Source organism: Neovison vison, chromosome 2 (genome assembly GCF_020171115.1).
Source record: "Neovison vison isolate M4711 chromosome 2, ASM_NN_V1, whole genome shotgun sequence".
Lineage (NCBI taxonomy): Eukaryota > Metazoa > Chordata > Mammalia > Carnivora > Mustelidae > Neogale > Neogale vison.
Genome location: NC_058092.1, coordinates 38,519,940 through 38,538,164, shown reverse-complemented (window position 1 = coordinate 38,538,164; position 18,225 = coordinate 38,519,940). Strand labels below are relative to the sequence as shown.

The 18,225-nt window shown below is 48.1% G+C and overlaps 1 protein-coding gene across 5 annotated transcripts in view; it reads left to right on the top strand.

Moving 5' to 3' along the window:
- The window catches only part of LOC122899951 (BEN domain-containing protein 5), a 1,721,330-nt gene that overhangs the window by 1,514,595 nt on the left and 188,510 nt on the right, over nucleotides 1-18,225 (top strand). The window contains exons 5-6 of one of the 5 annotated variants that reach the window (XM_044238195.1): nucleotides 1,863-2,076; nucleotides 9,569-10,802. The exons of 3 other annotated variants lie outside the window; for them this stretch is intronic. In XM_044238195.1, the coding sequence (XP_044094130.1) occupies nucleotides 1,863-2,076; nucleotides 9,569-9,726 (372 nt within the window). In that variant the 3' untranslated portion in view covers nucleotides 9,727-10,802. Of the gene's footprint in view, nucleotides 1-1,862; nucleotides 2,077-9,568; nucleotides 10,803-18,225 lie in introns of those variants that run through there. One more of the 5 variants, XM_044238197.1, reaches the window with a different exon arrangement.

Genomic DNA, 18,225 nt, shown 5'->3' with positions numbered 1-18,225 from the left:
GAAGTTTTTCTGATTCTAAATTTAATTTAATTCAAATTCCTTCTTTTTCCCCTACGTGAGGAAGCTTGTGAGGGTAGCTTCAGAGTGCCATCAAGGGAGGTGACTTGGGGTCCAGCTGGGAGCAGCTGGAATCTTGTCACCCGCATGCCTGATCTGGCACCCAGACTGCCCACCCGCAGTTCAGACTGAGGAGGAAAGGCCGGACTTGACCTTGGATCTGTATTGCCCAGATGGCCCCAGGCAGCGCATCTCACTTCCAGGGCTGCTTGTCTTCCCGAGCGCTGTGAGCAGATTTGCAACCGTGAGGTCTGCGGCACAGGAAGGCCCGGTGGATCTGGTTATCTGATCGCAGGCCTGCAGAGATCCAAGTGATCTTGTGAGCGGAAGGAAGGCAAGGCAGAGGAGGCCGGCAGGATTGTTACTTACTGGCATTCATGGGTGGGCTGTATTGCTGCGTTGTTTTGTTTTTGTTTTTGTTTTTTAATGATTGGAAAATGTCAGTAATTGGTGAAGGAGGAAGTGCTGCTGACTGACCTCTGTCTTTCTGTCTGTGTGCCCACCGTCTTTTCCAAGCCAGTCTTCAGTCATCTTTGAACAGTGCTTCTTGCCAGTCTGCCATCAGTTTGCGGGTGTTTGTGCGGTCTCTCAGACCAGGACCTCTCCGGAGAGGTCTCCTGACCGCATGATGTGGTTGACCTACAGGTCTTGCTGCAGACAAGGACTTTTGGCAGAGCCTCTCATTACCCTTAGGAAGTACGCTCATTACCAGCTGCCTCCCCTCCTTCCCCACAGAGGCCGTTTCCACCCTCCATAGACTCGTTAGAAACACAACATAAATGGCAATGTCAAAGTCAAAACCCTATTTTTTTTAAAGGATAACATCAGCAAATGAGATTTGAGTTGTTAAAGGAGCCAGAAAAGAGAAACACCTCTAGTTCATTGCTAGATCATTCTGAGTCCTTTACATTTAGTGACTCGGCTCTGAAACTTTGAGCGCTAACCTTGTAGGGAGCATTAGACTGTGTTTGTCCCATGCGCCGTTAGAGTCAAACTAAGGAGGCCGTGGTTTGGTTTGATTTGGGAAAACCACACGTGTTCTGAGCCGGAAGGAATGCAAAGATGAAATCCCCCCTTCCCAGTTCCGTTCACAAGAAGCTGAAGCCAGAGGTGGGAAAGGATCTGTGCAAACACACTCCAGCTGATGGCGAAGCAGGGCTGCTGGCTGCCCCCTCCAGTGGGCCATGGTCTTCAGACTTAGCTGTATACCTGAATTACTTAGGGAACTTTCAACGATCCTAGTCCCTAGGCCCCACTCAGAGTGTAATAAATCCAAATCCTGGGAATGGGGCCCAGGCACAGGCAATTTTTACAGCTCCAGAGGACCCCCGGCTGTGCCACAGTGGAGAAGCACTGTGCCGGGACAGCATGCTCACTGGAGAGGGAGAAAGGTCCTTCTGAAGTGCGGCAGAGAGACAACTGTATACCTTCCTGAGATTCAGTCAGGCTCTCAGTGGCCTTGTTATAACTTGAATAGAGCTTAGAATCCCCGCCCTACAACTTAATAGTCGAGTGACTTTTGGCAACTGGCTTCACCTTTCTCAACCCAGTTTTTCCATCTGAAATGAAAATAGGGTCTCAATGCCTTCCTTCCAGGGTTGCCATGGAGATTTGAGATCGTAGATATAAAGCACTCAAGTAAGGCCTGGTGCCTTATAGGTATTTAGTAAATAAGCATTATTTCCCTCAAAGTTAATGTAGTATTTATGGAATGAGTCCTTGTAGCTGTCTTTTAAAGGACAAGAAAAGTTTCCAACTGCCAGCCTGTCCGACGACACAGGTGCTTGTGTTCTTATCCCTTTCAGGTCCATCTGGGAAGCGGGATTTGGGTTGATGAGGAGAAATGGCACCAGCTACAAGTAACCCAAGGAGATTCCAAGTACACAAAGAACTTGGCAGTCATGATTTGGGGAACAGATGTTCTGAAGAACAGAAGCGTCACAGGAGTTGCCACAAAAAAAAAGAAAGATGCGGTCCCTAAGCCACCCCTCTCGCCTCACAAACTAAGCATTGTCAGAGGTAGGTCACTGCAGTACAAACGCAATGACTGAGATGTTGTCCTGTACTCTTGTCAGGAAGGTACCAGACACAGTTCAGGTCAGCAAACACTGAAGCCTCTCCATGCCAGGCCCCAGGCCATGTGTGGGACCTAAGAGAACAGGTATGGACCTTGTCCCTGGAGAGCTCACATTTCACAGGGAGATGAGCTGTGGGCACAAGTACGGTTCAGGTCGCTAGCATGAGGGGGACTGATGATGTGTTGAGGATGTTCTCGGGAGGGGAGCAGACCCCTAGCTGGAAAATCAGGAAAGGATTCCTGGGGAAGAGTCCCTGCCTTGGGGACTCAGAAGCAGTGCTCCTGACCACTAGCCTCTAAGTGTCCAGCCGCCATGTTTCAATGAAGAAAGTAGACTCCACCAACATGCACATTTTGAGCAGGCCACATGCCAAGTTCTAGGGCAGATAGCAAATATGTCAGATAATTTCAGGTACCGGTGAAGGTGGTGAAGCATCACCTTATGTTACAGTAGGACAAAGAGGGCTGTGTGAGGTGTGGTGCTTGGAGCAGGCCTGCTTGAGGAGGATGGGGCCTGGAGGTAGACGAGGCAGCCCCATGGAAGTCTGAGGTGTGGTACAACAGGTAGAATACACAGGTGCAAAGGCCAGCACGCTTAAGGGATGAGGAAGCTCCAGACGCGCAGAGTCATAAGTGAGGGTATGGTGAGGTCAGGGAGGTGGCTGAGAGCAAGTCTTGAGGGCCGAGAAGGCCACATGAAACAGCTGGAATCTGTGGAGTTCCAACAACGCATGACTCCCAGGAGAAGGGTGGTGGGGTCTGCAGATCGTGGAGTGACCAAATGGGAGATCAGTTAGGACACTGCTGCTGTGGTCTTAGATAGAGATGATGGTGTCATGGACCTCGGTTATAGCAGGGGGAATGGCGAAAAATGGCCAGATGTCGGGTATGTTTTGGAGGTCAGGGTAGAGCAGGACTCAGCGAGATTCAGCAGGCTGAGGTTGGAGCCATAGGGTTCAAGCCCGTGCCGCTGTGATCTGGTGTGAGGCTTGTTCTGCTCTAACACAGCTGCCCTTTTCTGGCTGACTCATGACTAATTGATTTAGGCAGCCACTTATTTTCAGACAGTCAGGTTACCTTTAGTCTGCCTGTTGTCTGGAATGGTGGGTCCAGAGCTGGGAGGTTGCCATGAGAAACAGGCCTTCCTGGGGATGCAGTCCTGCCCCGCTAGATAGGTGACCGACCTCTGATTCTATTGTACTTGTTGGAAGGTGACTCAGCAGGTCCCAGATGTCTCCCAGTGACTGGCTGGCCCACCATGGTCACGTTGTGGGTCTAAAATCGTCTGCCGCATGTCTGCCTCAGGCACGAGTCTGACCTTCTCTGACTCATCTCCGTGTCCTTATTGCCTGGCACAGGGCCTGGCACACAGTAGGAGCTCAGTAAATGCAGTTGGAACAAATGAAACACTGAGAGCAGCAAGCTGGTCCCCTGATTGACCCTTGGTGTGATTTCTTGTCAGTCACTTCCCCTCCGTGTCTGAATTTCCTCAGCTGAAAACTTCCCTCCTCAGACAACGAAAAGGATAGGATTATAGCTTGGAAAGAGTTATGTTCCAACTAAGAAGAAAGTTACCATTCTTTGTTGACAAGTGTGCTGCCTCCGTGGAGCTGACGTGAGCCCGTGATGATCATGTCATTGAAGCTCACTGTCTTTCAGTGCTTCTCAGCTTGCGGCTCTCTCCTGTCCACTCCTGGGGCAGGGTGACGGCAGGTGGAAACAGGAACCAGGTATCGAAAGCCTGGGTTCGAGCCCCAGCTCTGCTTTGGTTTAGCTGTGAGCTTACCCTGGTTCGTACTATATTCTCTTTTCTTTCCCCCAGCCTAGTGTCGTTCCAGCATCGAGTGGATGCTTGGTGTCTCCCATCTGTAAAGATCGCAGTCCTTGTTCTGGCTACCCAGTGGCCCACCTAGACATTTTGAATGTTCTTTAAACCCCATTCAGATGATGTCCTGTGCAGCTGATTGGCCCCCAGAGCTATAGAACAATCTATAGGCGGCTCAGCTGTGTGGACAGCGGCCATCCCACACTCACAGACTTCCGCCCCACCTGCCACACCCCCCACCACGCCCCCCAGACTTTCCTCACTGAGCCACGCCCCTCATCCCCCCAACCAAGGAATTTTTAAACCTTCTCTGCTTTTCCTAACATGATAGTCCACATCTCACTCTTTCTCAAAAGATGGCCATGCCTCTTCCTTCATAGAGAAAAGAAAAGGAAGTCCCACAGCTCTGAAGTGCAGACTTCACTGTAGACTTAACTGTACCCTCTGTTCTTCTGCCTCATGGCCCAAAAGAAGAGTTTCCTTCTCCTATTTGGGTCTGGCCTGTCTCTCCATCTGGATCCCAGCCCCGCTGCCTTCCTAAGTACCTCATTCTTCCAATTATGCTCCCGCGCTTCTGCTTCCTTCCCAGCATCATTTAAATAGACTTTGACTCTTCATTTCTCATGAAAACAAATAAAACACTCCCTAGAGGCCACTCCTACCACCTAGCTGCTGCCATGTCTCTCTTTTTCTTTTCACATCCAGATCTCTTGAAAGGGTTGTCTACACTCACTGCCTATGTTCACTTGTAATGCCCCTGCTGTCTGGTGTCCACTCCCAGCCCTCGACTACGTCTGTTCCTGCGTCGTTTCCCACAGACTTCCTCCTTTCCAAGTCCAGGGCATGTTTCACCTCCTCCCCAGATTGTCTGACATGACCACTCCTTCCTTACAGTGAAACCCTCCCCCAAGCTCCATTTCCTCCTGCTTCCCTGGCTTCTCATCCCTCTCGTGGGCTCCTCTTCTAATGCCCTGGCATCTGTCCCCACAGCGTCCTCTTTGGCCACCAGCTCCCAGCTGGTCTCACTTTGCGCTGTGTCCATGGCCCTCTGTGTGCCGATGGCCCGGGCTGAAATCCACACTACTCGTCCTGGTGCGCATCTGCTGACCTGGCCTCTGGGGACCCCCCCCGTCCTCCCATTTCCCACCATGCTCCAACCACAGGGGCCTCTTTCCTCTTCCTTCACCGCCTGCCCTGCACACCCTGCCTCCTTCTGGTTCTCCAGCGAGGCCTTCCCCAACAGCCCAGTCTTCAGGAACCTTTCTGCTGCTCTCCCTACATAAAGTCTGTGCATAGCATTTCTTGTTTGTTCCTACCCTGGGTAATCGTCTTTCCCTCCTGCCCGGTGGAATAGAAGCTTTGTGAGCATCTGGTTCAGGGAAGACAGGTAGTGAGTGCTCCGTAAACATTTGCTGACTCAGTGGATGGCGCTCGCAGATCTCTCTTCGGCTCAGTCCACACTTCTGAGTTCCCGAGCCACATATCCAGGTGCCCACGGCCTTCTCCTCACCAATGCCCACGTGGATGCTCCCTCCCTGCTTGCTTCTTTCTCCTCCCTTCAGAGCCTTGGGCCCCTCCTGCTCCCCTGTCTTGGTGAAGGTCGCTGCCAGCCAGGGGCCCAGAGATGCGTCACGCTTGCCTCCTCCACATGCCTCGTTCTGTCTGTTCTGCCCCCAGATACATCTTAAACCACCCACTTCTCTCCCTGCCCCACTGCACCTTTCGTAGTCAGGCCATCATTCCCCCCCTACACAACTCCAGCAGCTTCCAGACTCCTGTCCCCATTATGTAACCAGAGTGATCGTTCAGAAACCAAACATGATCCTGTTTCCACCACCCCGTCACAGCCAGTCCATGGTGCCCATTATTAAAAGGTAAGCTTCTTAATGAGTCACGAAAGCACCTTTAGAACCTGGCCCCCGGCCAGCGCTCCAGCTTTATTTTTCAGCAGTCTACCCCTAGAGTTCTTGTCCTCGTGAACTATTGTACTCCCTGAACAAGCCTTGCACCCTTGTTAAGGAATTTGTAAATGCCATTCCTGGTGCCTGGACCACAGGTCATGTTCCCCACGCTGCATCCGTGCCGCTTTGCCCGGCTAGCTGCCGCTAACCCCTCTCCCCGCCCCAGATATGCTTAGGAGACCCTTCCTTCAGGAAGCCTTCCCTCACCTCTCAGGGTGGGTGGACACTTCGGCTACATGTCTCAGAGCCCTTTGTGCCCTCCTCTATCCTCTTTTTACTGTATCTTTGCCTCCCAGAGACCTGCTCTACCCACAACCCCTTAGAGCCCAGAAACACTTGCCATGCAAGTGAATGAGAAGGAAGAATGACCCAAGGCCACTCAGCTGGTTAGGTGAGAGCCGGGTAGAACTAGGCTTTCAGACTTCCTTGTCTCCAGAGGTTTCTTGTGCTACCAGTGTTAGTTCTTTCTTCACTACAACCAGGCAGGCTTGAAGTCTGTCTCCTATTCCACCATACACTCACCATTTTTAGCCTAATTCTTTGAGCTCCTCAAGACTGCACTGGACTGGTTCTTCCCATGCAATCTCTTTGTGGATTGAGATTGCTTCCATTAATTTGATGTTTACCACATTTAGTCTTGCTTGCCATATAAAAATGATAATCCCTGATGCTCACAAGGATTTTTTCATCTCTTTGATTTTAAAGTCATTCCATAAGGCAGCGGGATGGGTGAACACTGATACCGTTTTAGAACAAGGGAAGCAGGACTGCTGTAGGAGAGTCTTGCTTTAATAATAAACTCCAGAATGACAGTTAAACCTTATTAAGGTCAAATGACCTTTTGCAGAGTGTCTGAGCTTTCTAAATGAGCCACAGCATTGAGTTCTGGTTAATTTTTATAACTTTTTTAATAGGACACCTTAGCGCTGTTATAAACCTTGTTAATTAAGCAATAATCTCAAATGCTCCCTCGCAGAGGGAGACATTCCCGGCAAGTGCAGGTGATTAATATTTAGAGTCTAACAAAGCCTTTTAATCAACCTGAGGGGCCGTGCAGTGCTCTTGCCCCCAGAACACGAGAACGGTTGGGATTCTGGGGAGGACTCCTGTAAACCTTTCTCCATTCACCCCTTTCTCTTCCTGCCTCTTCTGTGACCCCTGGCAAGGCTCTGAGGGCCATCACATCCACCCTCCTTCTCTCCCTTCTCTCTCCTCAGCCTCTTTCCCACCTTTCTGGCTTCCAGACAGCTAAAGAGGTAGCACTGGAAGAATCTTCTTGAATTATGGAGTTTGCCATCCTGTTTTCACAGATGGTAAACTTGAGACCCAGAGGGGTTGGTTCCCACTTAGAGGTTGCACAACAACTAGGGAAAGAGCCAGAATCGAACCCCTGAACTTCGAAGTGGTTCTCAGCACGAGTTGCCTCCCTCACTTGATCCAGGTTCCAGCAAAGTCGCTGTTAATGTCTGCTTCCTCCCGACCCAGGGCTGGAGATGGAATGTCCGGGCCTTCCTGTCTGTGGGAGAGACACTGGTCACAGTTTTATTAGACTGGAGTCAGTGCTTTGAGAGAGAGTAAGCTAACGGGAGCTCAGAGGCTGTCAGCAGAGTGGGGTCTCCCAGCTCAGTCTGGGATGTCCCAGGAAGGCTGACTCTGGAAGGATGAGTAAGGCTTTAGGGCACCAAAGGTTGGAGCCAGGCTGATCAGGGAAAAGATGGAACACAGGCGCTGATTTGTGGGATAGCCTGGAAGGGGAGGGAATTGCAGGTGGACCCAGCAGAAGGCAGGACTGGAGCCAGACGGGGCCTCCTACCTTCTTGTCTCAGTCCCTGTGGAAAGTCCAAGACAAGATGAAGTGGAGATTAGTGGGCTCTGAGTGGTCAGGGAACAGTGAAGGTCAACCGAAAGCTTTTAAAGTCTTTTCTTTGCAAACCCCTTCTCAGTGGTGGTGTGTGTGTGGCAGGGGCCCAGGGGCCCTGGACACGGAGAACGCCTCCAGCGCTTGCCCCAGCAGTGTGGATGGCACCAGGAAGCAGGCTGGCCACACACCCAGGAACGTCTTGGCACTGGGGGTGGCAGCCACGGCCTGTGCCTGTACTTACCGCCTTTCTGCAGGCCTCTGCCTTCTCTCACACCAGTGGAGGGTCAGCACAGGGTAGGCCCTGCAGTCCCTTGGAGCGTGACATGCTGCATCTCTAGTAGGATTGCCTGTTGTGGGCTGGGCTGGTAGACAAGATTTTGTTTATCTTCCCTTGCCATTCTGTAAGAATGGGTCGTGGTTCCTGTCTCAGAGGTCAGGAAGCGCAGATTCAAAGTAGTTAAAATTCTTGCCCATGATTATGTACTCCAGGGGCACATTCCCCATGCACGCCTCCAGTCCCCTCACATCCTCTGAGGTTTCCCTGGGAAAGCAGTCACTCATTCACTTCACATAAATTCACTTAACCTTGCCCCTCTGCAGGCACTGTGCTAGGCCCTGGGAATGAGCAGTTGTGGTGCATAAGAGACTTGTAACGGCCCCACGGAGGCATAGCACTCCTTACGGTTTGAGGAAGGCTTGCAAAATGTTGATCTCCTATGCTCCATCACAGCCTTAAAAAAGATAACCTGTGGCTTGTCATCCTTGGTTATGAGGTGAGGAATCTAGGGCAGTGATTTGCCTCAGGTCCCCGGGCTAGGAAGTGGGCTGCAGTCTCGTCAGACCACGTCGGAGGCTTGCTCTTGGCTTCATCACACTGCAATGTCAGACTCCGTAAGAGTGGCCATTCTCAGCCTCAGTACTAATGACCACGATGAGACTCCACTTCGCACCCACCAGGCGGTCAGAACCTTAATAACCTCACAGTGTCAGGTGCTTTTGAAGATACAGGGCAACCCGTGCTTGCATATGCTACTGTTAGGGGCAGCGCAACCGCTTTGGAAAGCAGTACACTGGGTACCATCTAGCAAAGCTGAGCGTGCACACGCCCTAGCATTGGGCAGCTCCACATGGAGGCCGGTGCTGGGGATCCTCCTGCGCGTGCGCTCCACGAGACATGCGCCGGGGTGTTCCTGATTGCAGAACACTGGAAACCATCCGGGTCTCCACTGACCATAAAATGGATCAGCAAATGGTGGAGTAGTCCTTTCAAGAGTGTACTGCCCTCCAGTGAAAATGAATGAGCTGCAGCTGCCCACTTCCACTCGGGTAAATTACGAAATGTTGAGTGAAAAACAGAAAGTCAGAAAGATATTTGAGGTGTGGATACCCTTGTAAAACAGTTAGGAAACAGGGAGGAGTAAACAATATGTTATTTAGGAACGTATACACATGTGATAAGACGAGAAGAAAAGAACAAATCCAGAAGAGTGCTTCCCTCTGGGGTGGTTGGTCTTGGGAGGGAACCCCAGGGGACCAATGATGTCTTATTAAGCTGGGTGGTAGGCACATGGATGTTGTATCCTAATTTTTAAAGGATAAACTTACAGTTTCTATCTATTCTTTTCTAAGTACATTTGTGATGAAAATTTTAAAATACAGGTGTGCCAGACACGAGAATTGGTGTTTGGGAGGGATGTCAGGAGGCCCATTTTCTTTTTGCCCCCTTAAAAGATTATACTCCAATCCACCATTAATCCTTGGCCGTCTTGTTTCTTTCCCCTGTCTAGAGTGTTTGTATGACAGAATAGCACAAGAAACTGTGGATGAAACTGAAATTGCACAGAGACTCTCCAAAGTCAACAAGTACATCTGTGAAAAAATCATGGATATCAATAAATCCTGTAAAAATGAAGAACGAAGGGAAGCAAAATACAATTTGCAATAAACTTTGGATTTTTCATAAAGCCTTATCGTTTTTCCTTGCGTGGCTTGTGATTTGCGGGCGATGGTGCTGTCCAGATCAGACCCAACCGTGCGTGGTGGGACGCGGGCAGGGAGCCAGCAGGTTTCCAGGGTCATCGACTTGCCCTGAACTTGGACTCCCCATTCCAAAGAAGTCAGACGGATTTGCTGAGACTCAGGCAGCAACATGGTGCCAGCGTCATTCTGGGGATGGGGAAAGTACTGTCTTTTCAGAGGGGGATAAAGTGTCTCTGAGTTGCCTATCACTTGACTGAGAATTTGAACTAATATTTTTACCATTCAAGGACTTCTATCTCTGTTCCTCTATTTTGTTCTATAATAAAGCTTCATTAATTCTTTGATGTAGACAATCATTATCCTCATTTATTTAAGGATATCAAGTGTACAGAGGAGGTGACCAGTGTCCTTTGAGGGGCGGAACATTCAGGCTGAAAGCAAGAAAGTTCATAAGGGGTGTGGTTGCTGTCTGCAGATCCGAAGGGCTGTCTCGAAACCAAATTACTTTCTCGTACTTCGAAGAACAGATCTAAGACCAGACGCCCTTTTCACTCAAGATGATCTGAGATCCAGCTTCCTTGATAAGTTGAATCCATCTCTGTAAAAGGGTATAGGGGGCGGTAATGTGAGAAGTGGTCCGACGTTACCTTAAGGAAGTAGGGGGCAATGTCACCCTGTGTCAGTTCGTTTATCCTTTTATATCTCAAATGATCTTTCAAGTTACATAATTTTTATCTCACTCAGCAACTGCTTCACTAAGGTGCCTGGTGCACAATCTGGCAAACCACATTCGATCTTCCTGTTGATTTGCACTTTCTGTAATGCCTGTGAAGTCAGCATGGTGTATTGGAAATGGCAAGGGTTTGGGGCTGAGCGCCTGGGTTCCAAGCCTGGCTTCCCTGCTTGCTTTGGGCTTAACCTAATCTCTTGAGTTTCCGTTTTCTGTTCCATAAAAAGGAGATGATATCTACCTTACAGAGTTGCTATAAGAATTCTTTACGTATATATAAAGTGTTCAATAAATGTTGCCGATTATTATTTTCTTCATTTCTGGTTATTGGCTTTTAGGCATTGGTTGAAAAACTTGGGCCTCTGTTTTCTCTAATGCTTGATCCACCAGACCACTGAAGGTCTATCAGCCAAAGGTCACGGTCACTGGATTAAGTAGGGGAGGTGGCTACGTCTTTGAGGACTTTTATTTTAGTAAATAAAAGAATCCTTTGTAATGTGAAATATCATATGCTTGATAACAGAATGTGTAGATGTGAATTTCCTTTTATGGCATTTCCCCAACTTTCCACAAACTAGCAGTGCTATCTTGGGCTGGCTGCTTAACTTCTCAGAGTCCTTATCAATATAATGAGGAAAATAATGTCTACCTCATAGGCTGTATGGATAATTAAATAATAACAGATAATATATGTCAGGACTTTTTTAAGTGTTTAACACAGTTTAACTCGTTTCATGAGTAAAGTTTGTGACACTTGGTAGCAGTGTTTGATTAATTCATGCTATTAAAATGGGTTCATTTCAACGGCGTGGCCACGAGTAGTGCGGAATGCATGAGAGACTGGGGAAAAAGTATGCGTTATTCTTGAGCTCATCGCCTTTTCTCCCTAACCACGGCGGCAACCCAGACACCCAAAAGCTCTGTGCATTTCCCTTCAAAGACTATTACCATATGGTACCCACTTTATAGGTGCTTTTAGGTTGGTGGGGGAAATAGTCGTGGAAATACATTTTAAAACGTTATAAGAGATGTGAAAGTGCTTTGTGTAATGTATATTGCCTATAGTAGGGACAGACCAGGGTGTGAAAGATTCTGGGATCTGCGTTCAAATCCTGACTTTACCCCTTCTGGCAAGGTCTTTTGAGCTCTCTGGGGCTCATTTCTTTTAAAGTAGAGATAATGATCCCTAACTCAGGGTTGTTGTGAAGAGTACTCCAGGTAATATCTGGGAAAAGGGCTCTGGAAATCTCAAAGAACCACACAAGTGTTAGTTACTTTTAGCTTAGAAGGCAGAATAAAGTCAAAAGTGGGTGTGACAAAGAAGGACATAGAACCAATTCTGATGGGAAATCAGGAGAGATTCATACCCTACTTAGACTGAAAGGGTTTTGAGCCCCTCTTGTGTACCCAGTGCCCTGTTACTATCATACAGGGGCAGGACCATCATTCCTGTACCTGCACAAGTGAAGAAACAGGTTCAAAAAAAGGGGGGGGGTTGCTAAATAGCATGTTGGCCAACGTCTCAGATTTGTCAGCAGTGAAGTCAGGTCAGAATCCAGGTCTGTGCACAAACCCCCTTGTCACCTCCTCCCTGAAAGGTGAGTGGGATGTTAAGGCCTGGCTGAGACTCTAGGACTGTAATTTCAGGGTATATTTAGAGAGACCCAACCTCCGTAACCAGTGGAAATCAGTCTCATTAATTGAAGCCACTGAAGGAACTATAGTACCATTTTTTTTAAGAAGATTTTATTTATTTATTTGACAGAGAGAAATCACAAGTAGACGGAGAGGCAAGCAGAGAGAGAGAGAGAGGGAAGCAGGCTCCCTGCTGAGCAGAGAGCCCGATGCGGGACTCGATCCCAGGACCCTGAGATCATGACCTGAGCCGAAGACAGCGGCTTAACCCACTGAGCCACCCAGGCGCCCCACTCTAGTACCATTTAAAAGGATTCACAATTTTACAGATACATAGACAAAACTCAAATCATTTGGTGTGGTAGAGAGTTTCCAAACATGTCCAATATTAAGAATTTGCTGAGGCTTAAATTACAGACTTCTGGGCTGTGGCTTAGTGAGCTCGAGTCAAAAAGTTTGAGATGGGGGGACGCCTGGGTGGCTCAGTGGGTTAAGCCTCTGCCTTCAGCTCAGGTCATGATCCCAGGGTCCTGGGATCAAGCCCCACATCGGGCTCTCTGCTCGGCAGGGAGCCTGCTTTCTCCTCTCTCTCTCTGCCTGCCTCTCTGCCTACTGGTGATCTCTGTCTGTCAAGTAAATAAATAAAATCTTTAAAAAAAAAAAAAAAGTTTGAGATGGGGCTGAGGCTGTGTATTTGAACACAAGCACCTCTCTTGAGCTGTATCAGTCCAGTAGAAGTCATTCGACGACCTGCTTTACTGGAGTAACAAGAGTGTTTCCTACATAAAAAGACGTGCTCCTTCTCCAGTACCTGAGGATGCCTGGAACAGAGTAAATTTCCCTTTGAGTAGCTGAGGCTCCACCCCCAAATCTTGTTCCGAGTCACTCTTTCCTGATCACGGAGTGCTGAGCCGTTGGACAAGATGGAGGTGACTTTCATTTAGGCCCCAATGAGCATCCCCTCCCTTTCATACTTAGGTTCTTGCTTTTCGATTCCTGTGACAGGCCGGTGAGCTGTGGAGGACAGGACAGTCAGGACTCAGTTGGCAGAGCCTGGATGGATGGAGTTTGGGCACTGTCTTCACAAGTCCTGGCAACAAGTTCTTGGTTACCAGATGCAACGGAAAGATGTTTTTATTTTTATTGTTTTTATTTTCTGGCAAAGGAACGTGTGTGAGTGACCGTTCTGTGCCTGTGGACTTCTTGGGTGCATTTCAAATTATGACTTGCTTTTGTAGTTATAAAGAAATAAAAGCCACTTCATAGACATTTTTGGGAAAACATTCCAAATTGGGCTACTACAAGCATTGAGATGTATCTCTTGTAGTCTCTTTTTCAAGGCCTGAGTGTGTGTTTTGCATACCTGTAATCATAACCTATTATCAGGTTTGCAGCCTTCCCTTTCCATTTATCATGTTTCCCTGCTGCTCCGTGAAATGTAACCGTCCATTCCAACATCCACCACGTTGACGGACGTCAAGCTATAGTGGAGGAAGCCATCTGCTGGGCTGTGGGGCTAAGGTGGAGGGCTGCCAGCTCCTGAGGGAGGCCCACTGCCCGCACGGTCCAGGGCAGGAGGCAGGCAGAGCCTGAGTCTAGAGGTCCCCACATTCGAGTTCGTTTCCCAAGACTCGCACGGACTGCCTCACCTGACCTGAGTTCCGTCCTCTTCCTGAATGCCAGCTTCTTCATTTGCAAAATGGAGGAAATAATGTCTCATCATGGGGTTGTTAGAAGGACTGAGAATGTAATTAAAGCACCAGGCCGGAGTGGACAAAGGGCCACCAGGATGAGAGCTGACATTCTTCTCCTCTTCTCTCCCCACGACCATTTAAGTCCTCCCCCAAGTGCCCTGGTCCAGTCTCCAGCCTACTCTGACCTCTTACATGGTGACCTTGGCTTTCACACCTGCTTTTGGCCCTCCAGACAGCTTGTGCTTATCCCACAGCACTTGGTGCTTCTGGGCTTTTCCTTGTGCACAACAAGCAGGCCCCTCCCCGCCTTCCGGCTCCCCTCGCCAACCTTGACCCTAGCCCCACCACCAAGCTGCCCATTTGCCCTTCCTTGTCCTTTAGGTTATTTATAAACAAAACTCAGGGGAAGTTTTTTGTGTGCACAGTTGTTTGTTTTGTTTTGTTTTTTCCCTTTATATTTCCCTTTATATTAAGGTCGTTTTACTGGAGTCAAAAGGAATGACATTTTTTTATCAGTCTTGATACATATAATGAGTGTGACCATGTTTTAAATTATTTTGCCACCTTACTAGGTGAAAACTAGTACCTCATTATATTTTCTTTGATTATTTCTGAGATTGCACATTCCCCCAGAGTATGGTTTCTTGCTTTCAGAAAACAAAGCCTTAACTTGTGAGCATTTCCAGCAGAATCTATTTCATTTTCATTTTCTGTGTTTAGTTTTCTCTGGACAAATGTGTTTCCTTGGGCATATAATTTTTACTTTTATATCTGTAAAGAGACATGTCAACAGATACTTTCATCCCCTCTTTTGAAGGAATTGATCAGTTTGTGCCAAACAGCTTCATAGGCTCGTGGAACTTCTGGGTCAAAAGTGCAGTTGGAGGTCCTCTACCCAGATCTCCTATCCACTACAAGCAAATGCCTTTCTAGACCATTTCTGAACATCTCCAGGCATGGGAGTCATCTTCCTACCCAAGAGTTCATCCAGTTATTGCTGTCACCGAGATGTTCTTCTGTTGAACTAAAAATCTACTTCCCTAAGACTTCTAAGGTCATTCACATTCTCTCTCTGAAGTCACCAAGAACACTTCTCCTCATAGCCCTTTTGCTGAGTTGAAAGTGGCAATTTATGACTTCACCAACTAATAAGTAGTTCAAATTCTGTTTTACCATTTTCACATGAGGGAGGCTGTTCAGTAAAGAGTGGGGCTTCTGGACTTAGACAGCCCTATGTTCAAATTCTGACCACCACTGCCTCGTATGTGACCTTGAGCAAGTGCTTAACCTCTCTTAGCTTCAGTTTTCTCATTTTTAAAATGGGAACCTAATACCTACTCGCCAGTTGTATGAAGGGCTACATAAGATAATATGAGTAAAGCAGCAAGCCAATCAAAATCTCTCAAAACCTAAGACTTTTTTTTAAAAGATTTTATTTATTTATTTATTTGACAGACTAAGATCACATGCAGGCAGAAAGGCAGGCAGAGAGAGAGGAAGGGAAGCAGGTTCCCTGATGAGCAGGGAGCCTGATGCGGGACTCTATCCCAGGACCCTGGGATCATGACCTGAGCTGAAGACAGACGCTTAACTACCTGAACCATCCAGGCATCCCAATCCTAAGACTTCTGACCATCCTGCTTACTCTTCTATGACTGTGTCCCTAGAAGATAGGGTTTAAGACCAGACAGGCTCTTTAGGAAGGGTCTGAGTGGCACTAACTAGAGAAGGTTGTCACCTCTTCTGCTAACATATCTCTGTCAATGTGGCCTACGCCTGAACTAGCATCTTCTGTGATAGAATTGTCTCCAGTGGAGTGTATGGCCACCAAGCTTTCCCCTGCTTTTTCTCTTTCGCTAACACAGCCCTTGAGCTCACAGCGTTATAAAAGGAGCATGGGTCTCGGAGCCAGAGAAACTAACACAAAATTCAGATCCTGACTTCAGTCTTTGTTGGATTAGAGGAAATTGGTCCAGACTATAATGTCCCCACCTTGTCCTTTATGCAGTTGTTGTGGGGATCATACTGGCCTGCTACAAGGGCAGATCTATAGTCCCCGCCATCCCAGTTCCAGGCTTCAGTATAGTGCTCCTTTTTGTTCCCTTTTTCCTTTTAGCAGCTCTTTATCTCTCTTTCTCTCTCTCTCTCTCTCTCTCTCACACACACACACACACATACACACACATTCAAGTGCGTGTGGGTTTTTTTCTTTTTTTTTTTAATTTTATTTATTTATTTGAGAGAATGAAAGAGTGTGAGCAGGGGGAGGGGCAGAGAGACAAACAGATTCCCCGCTGAGCAGGGAGCTCAGGCACGAGACTCCATCCCAGGACCCTGAGATCATAACCTGAGTCAAAGGCGATGCTTAACCACCTGAGCCACCCAGGCACCCGTCAAATCTGTGTTCTTAGGTATATTTCTTAAAGGAAATACCGGACTTTGCATTTATCCCTCTTCCATTTCATCTGTTGGTTTCAGCCCAACATTCCAGCTGGTTGAGATCTTCTTTTCCATTTGTGTTTAAAATACAAAAAAATTTTGAGGAAAACCAAAGCCAAGAAAGAAAATCCAGCCGTAATCCCAAGAACCAAGCCCAACTGCATGTCGCTCCTGGGAGCCCCTCCTGTCTGTCCATGGGCAGCACCTCTGTGTTCCCAGTGGCTGGCCAGTCTCCCATGATCCTGCCTTGCTCATCCAACATCATGTGGCCAACATTTCCTCCTCTGCTGCCCGATTTGCATAGCTACCATTTTAATGCCCTTCCCGGTATTGGGCTGTGATTACCTTCTTATCTCTTGTGTGTGTTTTGCTGTCTCTAGTGTCTTGCTATTAGAGATAATGCTGCCATGATCGTTTATGGTTGTTTGTTTCTTAAATTCCCAGGACTGAGCTAATTGGGTTAAAGGGCAAGGACATTTTGTAGTCCTTTCCATGTGTTGTATTGCTTTCCAAAAGGTTCAGCTGTGTCTCGAGCAGGGAAGACATGCATGTGTTTTGGGAATTTTTAAAGAAGCATGGTGAATTAACTTTCTATAGAGATGTACTTCTTCAACTCCTTTCTAAGCTAATTGTCTGGCATGCATTTGGGTATGTGGGATCCTTACAGGTTTCAATTCTATTATATGCCCTTTCTCCCAGTTTTGTGGTATGTATGTATGATCTTTTGCGTCCTAACCAAATTATCGAAAATAATGCTTAGTTCAGTGAAAGAAAAGAGCCATGTGGTCCTCCACTAAAGACCCTCTTCTCGACACCAATCAGCCTTTTCTGAACTAGGTTATTCTAGTAGCTGGGATTCCTCCATCTAGTGAGATCACGTAACAGCTCTGAGATGTGGCATTTGAGCTTCCACCTGAAGGAGGAGAATGGCTGTCAGCTGACCATTTGTCTGTCAGTCCATCCCTCCCTCTGTCCATTTTACATGTGCTGTATGTCTAGCCTGTGCCCAGCACTCTGACAGGCACTGCTGCTCAGGTCTAAGCAGGGAGTCACATCTCAAGTGTGGCTCCAAAACCTGTGTTCTTTCCACTGTTCCAGAATGTACTGTTTTAGCCCCATCTGATCGGACAATGAGGATATGGCATTTATGTTTCATTAGAAAGGGGGGAGAGATTCCGTATTCTGCCTCACCATCTGTACCCAGAAGTTTCCTCCATCAGTGATTATGAAATCCATTTAGTCATTCGGCAAATAGTTATTGGGTGCCTACTGTGTGTCAGTCACTGGTCTAAATGCACAAAGGGCTTAAACTCTAGCAGAGGTGGAAAGGGATAGGGAGGGAGATGAACAGTAAATATAATAAATAAGAAAACTGCAGAAGGAAGTGAGTGCCCGGAGAAAAGGAAAAGCGGGGCCGAGTCAGGGAGACCGTGTGCAGTGAGGAGAAGGCTGGCCTATCAATGGGGTGCCAGGGGAGGCTCATCCAGACGGTGAAGGCTGAGCAGAGAGCCCAAGGCACTGAGGTGGTCAGCACAGGGTGGGCAGCCCTGCAGGACCCTTACCGTGGGAGCTGGAGGGATCCCAGTGGTGGGAAGTGAGGGGCATTAAGTATGTCCTGTCTGCCTGGAGCCTCGGTTTGACTCAGACGGGAGGAAGGGAGTGGAGGAGAGGAGGAAGGGTGTATTTTGCCTGATACTTGGAGACACTGTATGTAGCAACCAGCAGGATCCTAGCATAGAAGAAGCATTCTCATGAAGAAAATGAAACAGGAGACTTCAGAAAAGATGGGCACTTGAAGGAGGTGGTGGTGAAGAGTTCTCCCTCTGGATCCCTCCCTCTGGTCCCTCCAGGAAGCTAGGGGTCCCTTGTCCTGGATGGAGGTGGGGGAGCTGGGAGCCGGGTAGTTCTAGGTTTGAATCCATGTCCCCTCTCTTGCTACATGAGTCCCATGGGTTCCTGAGCTTCT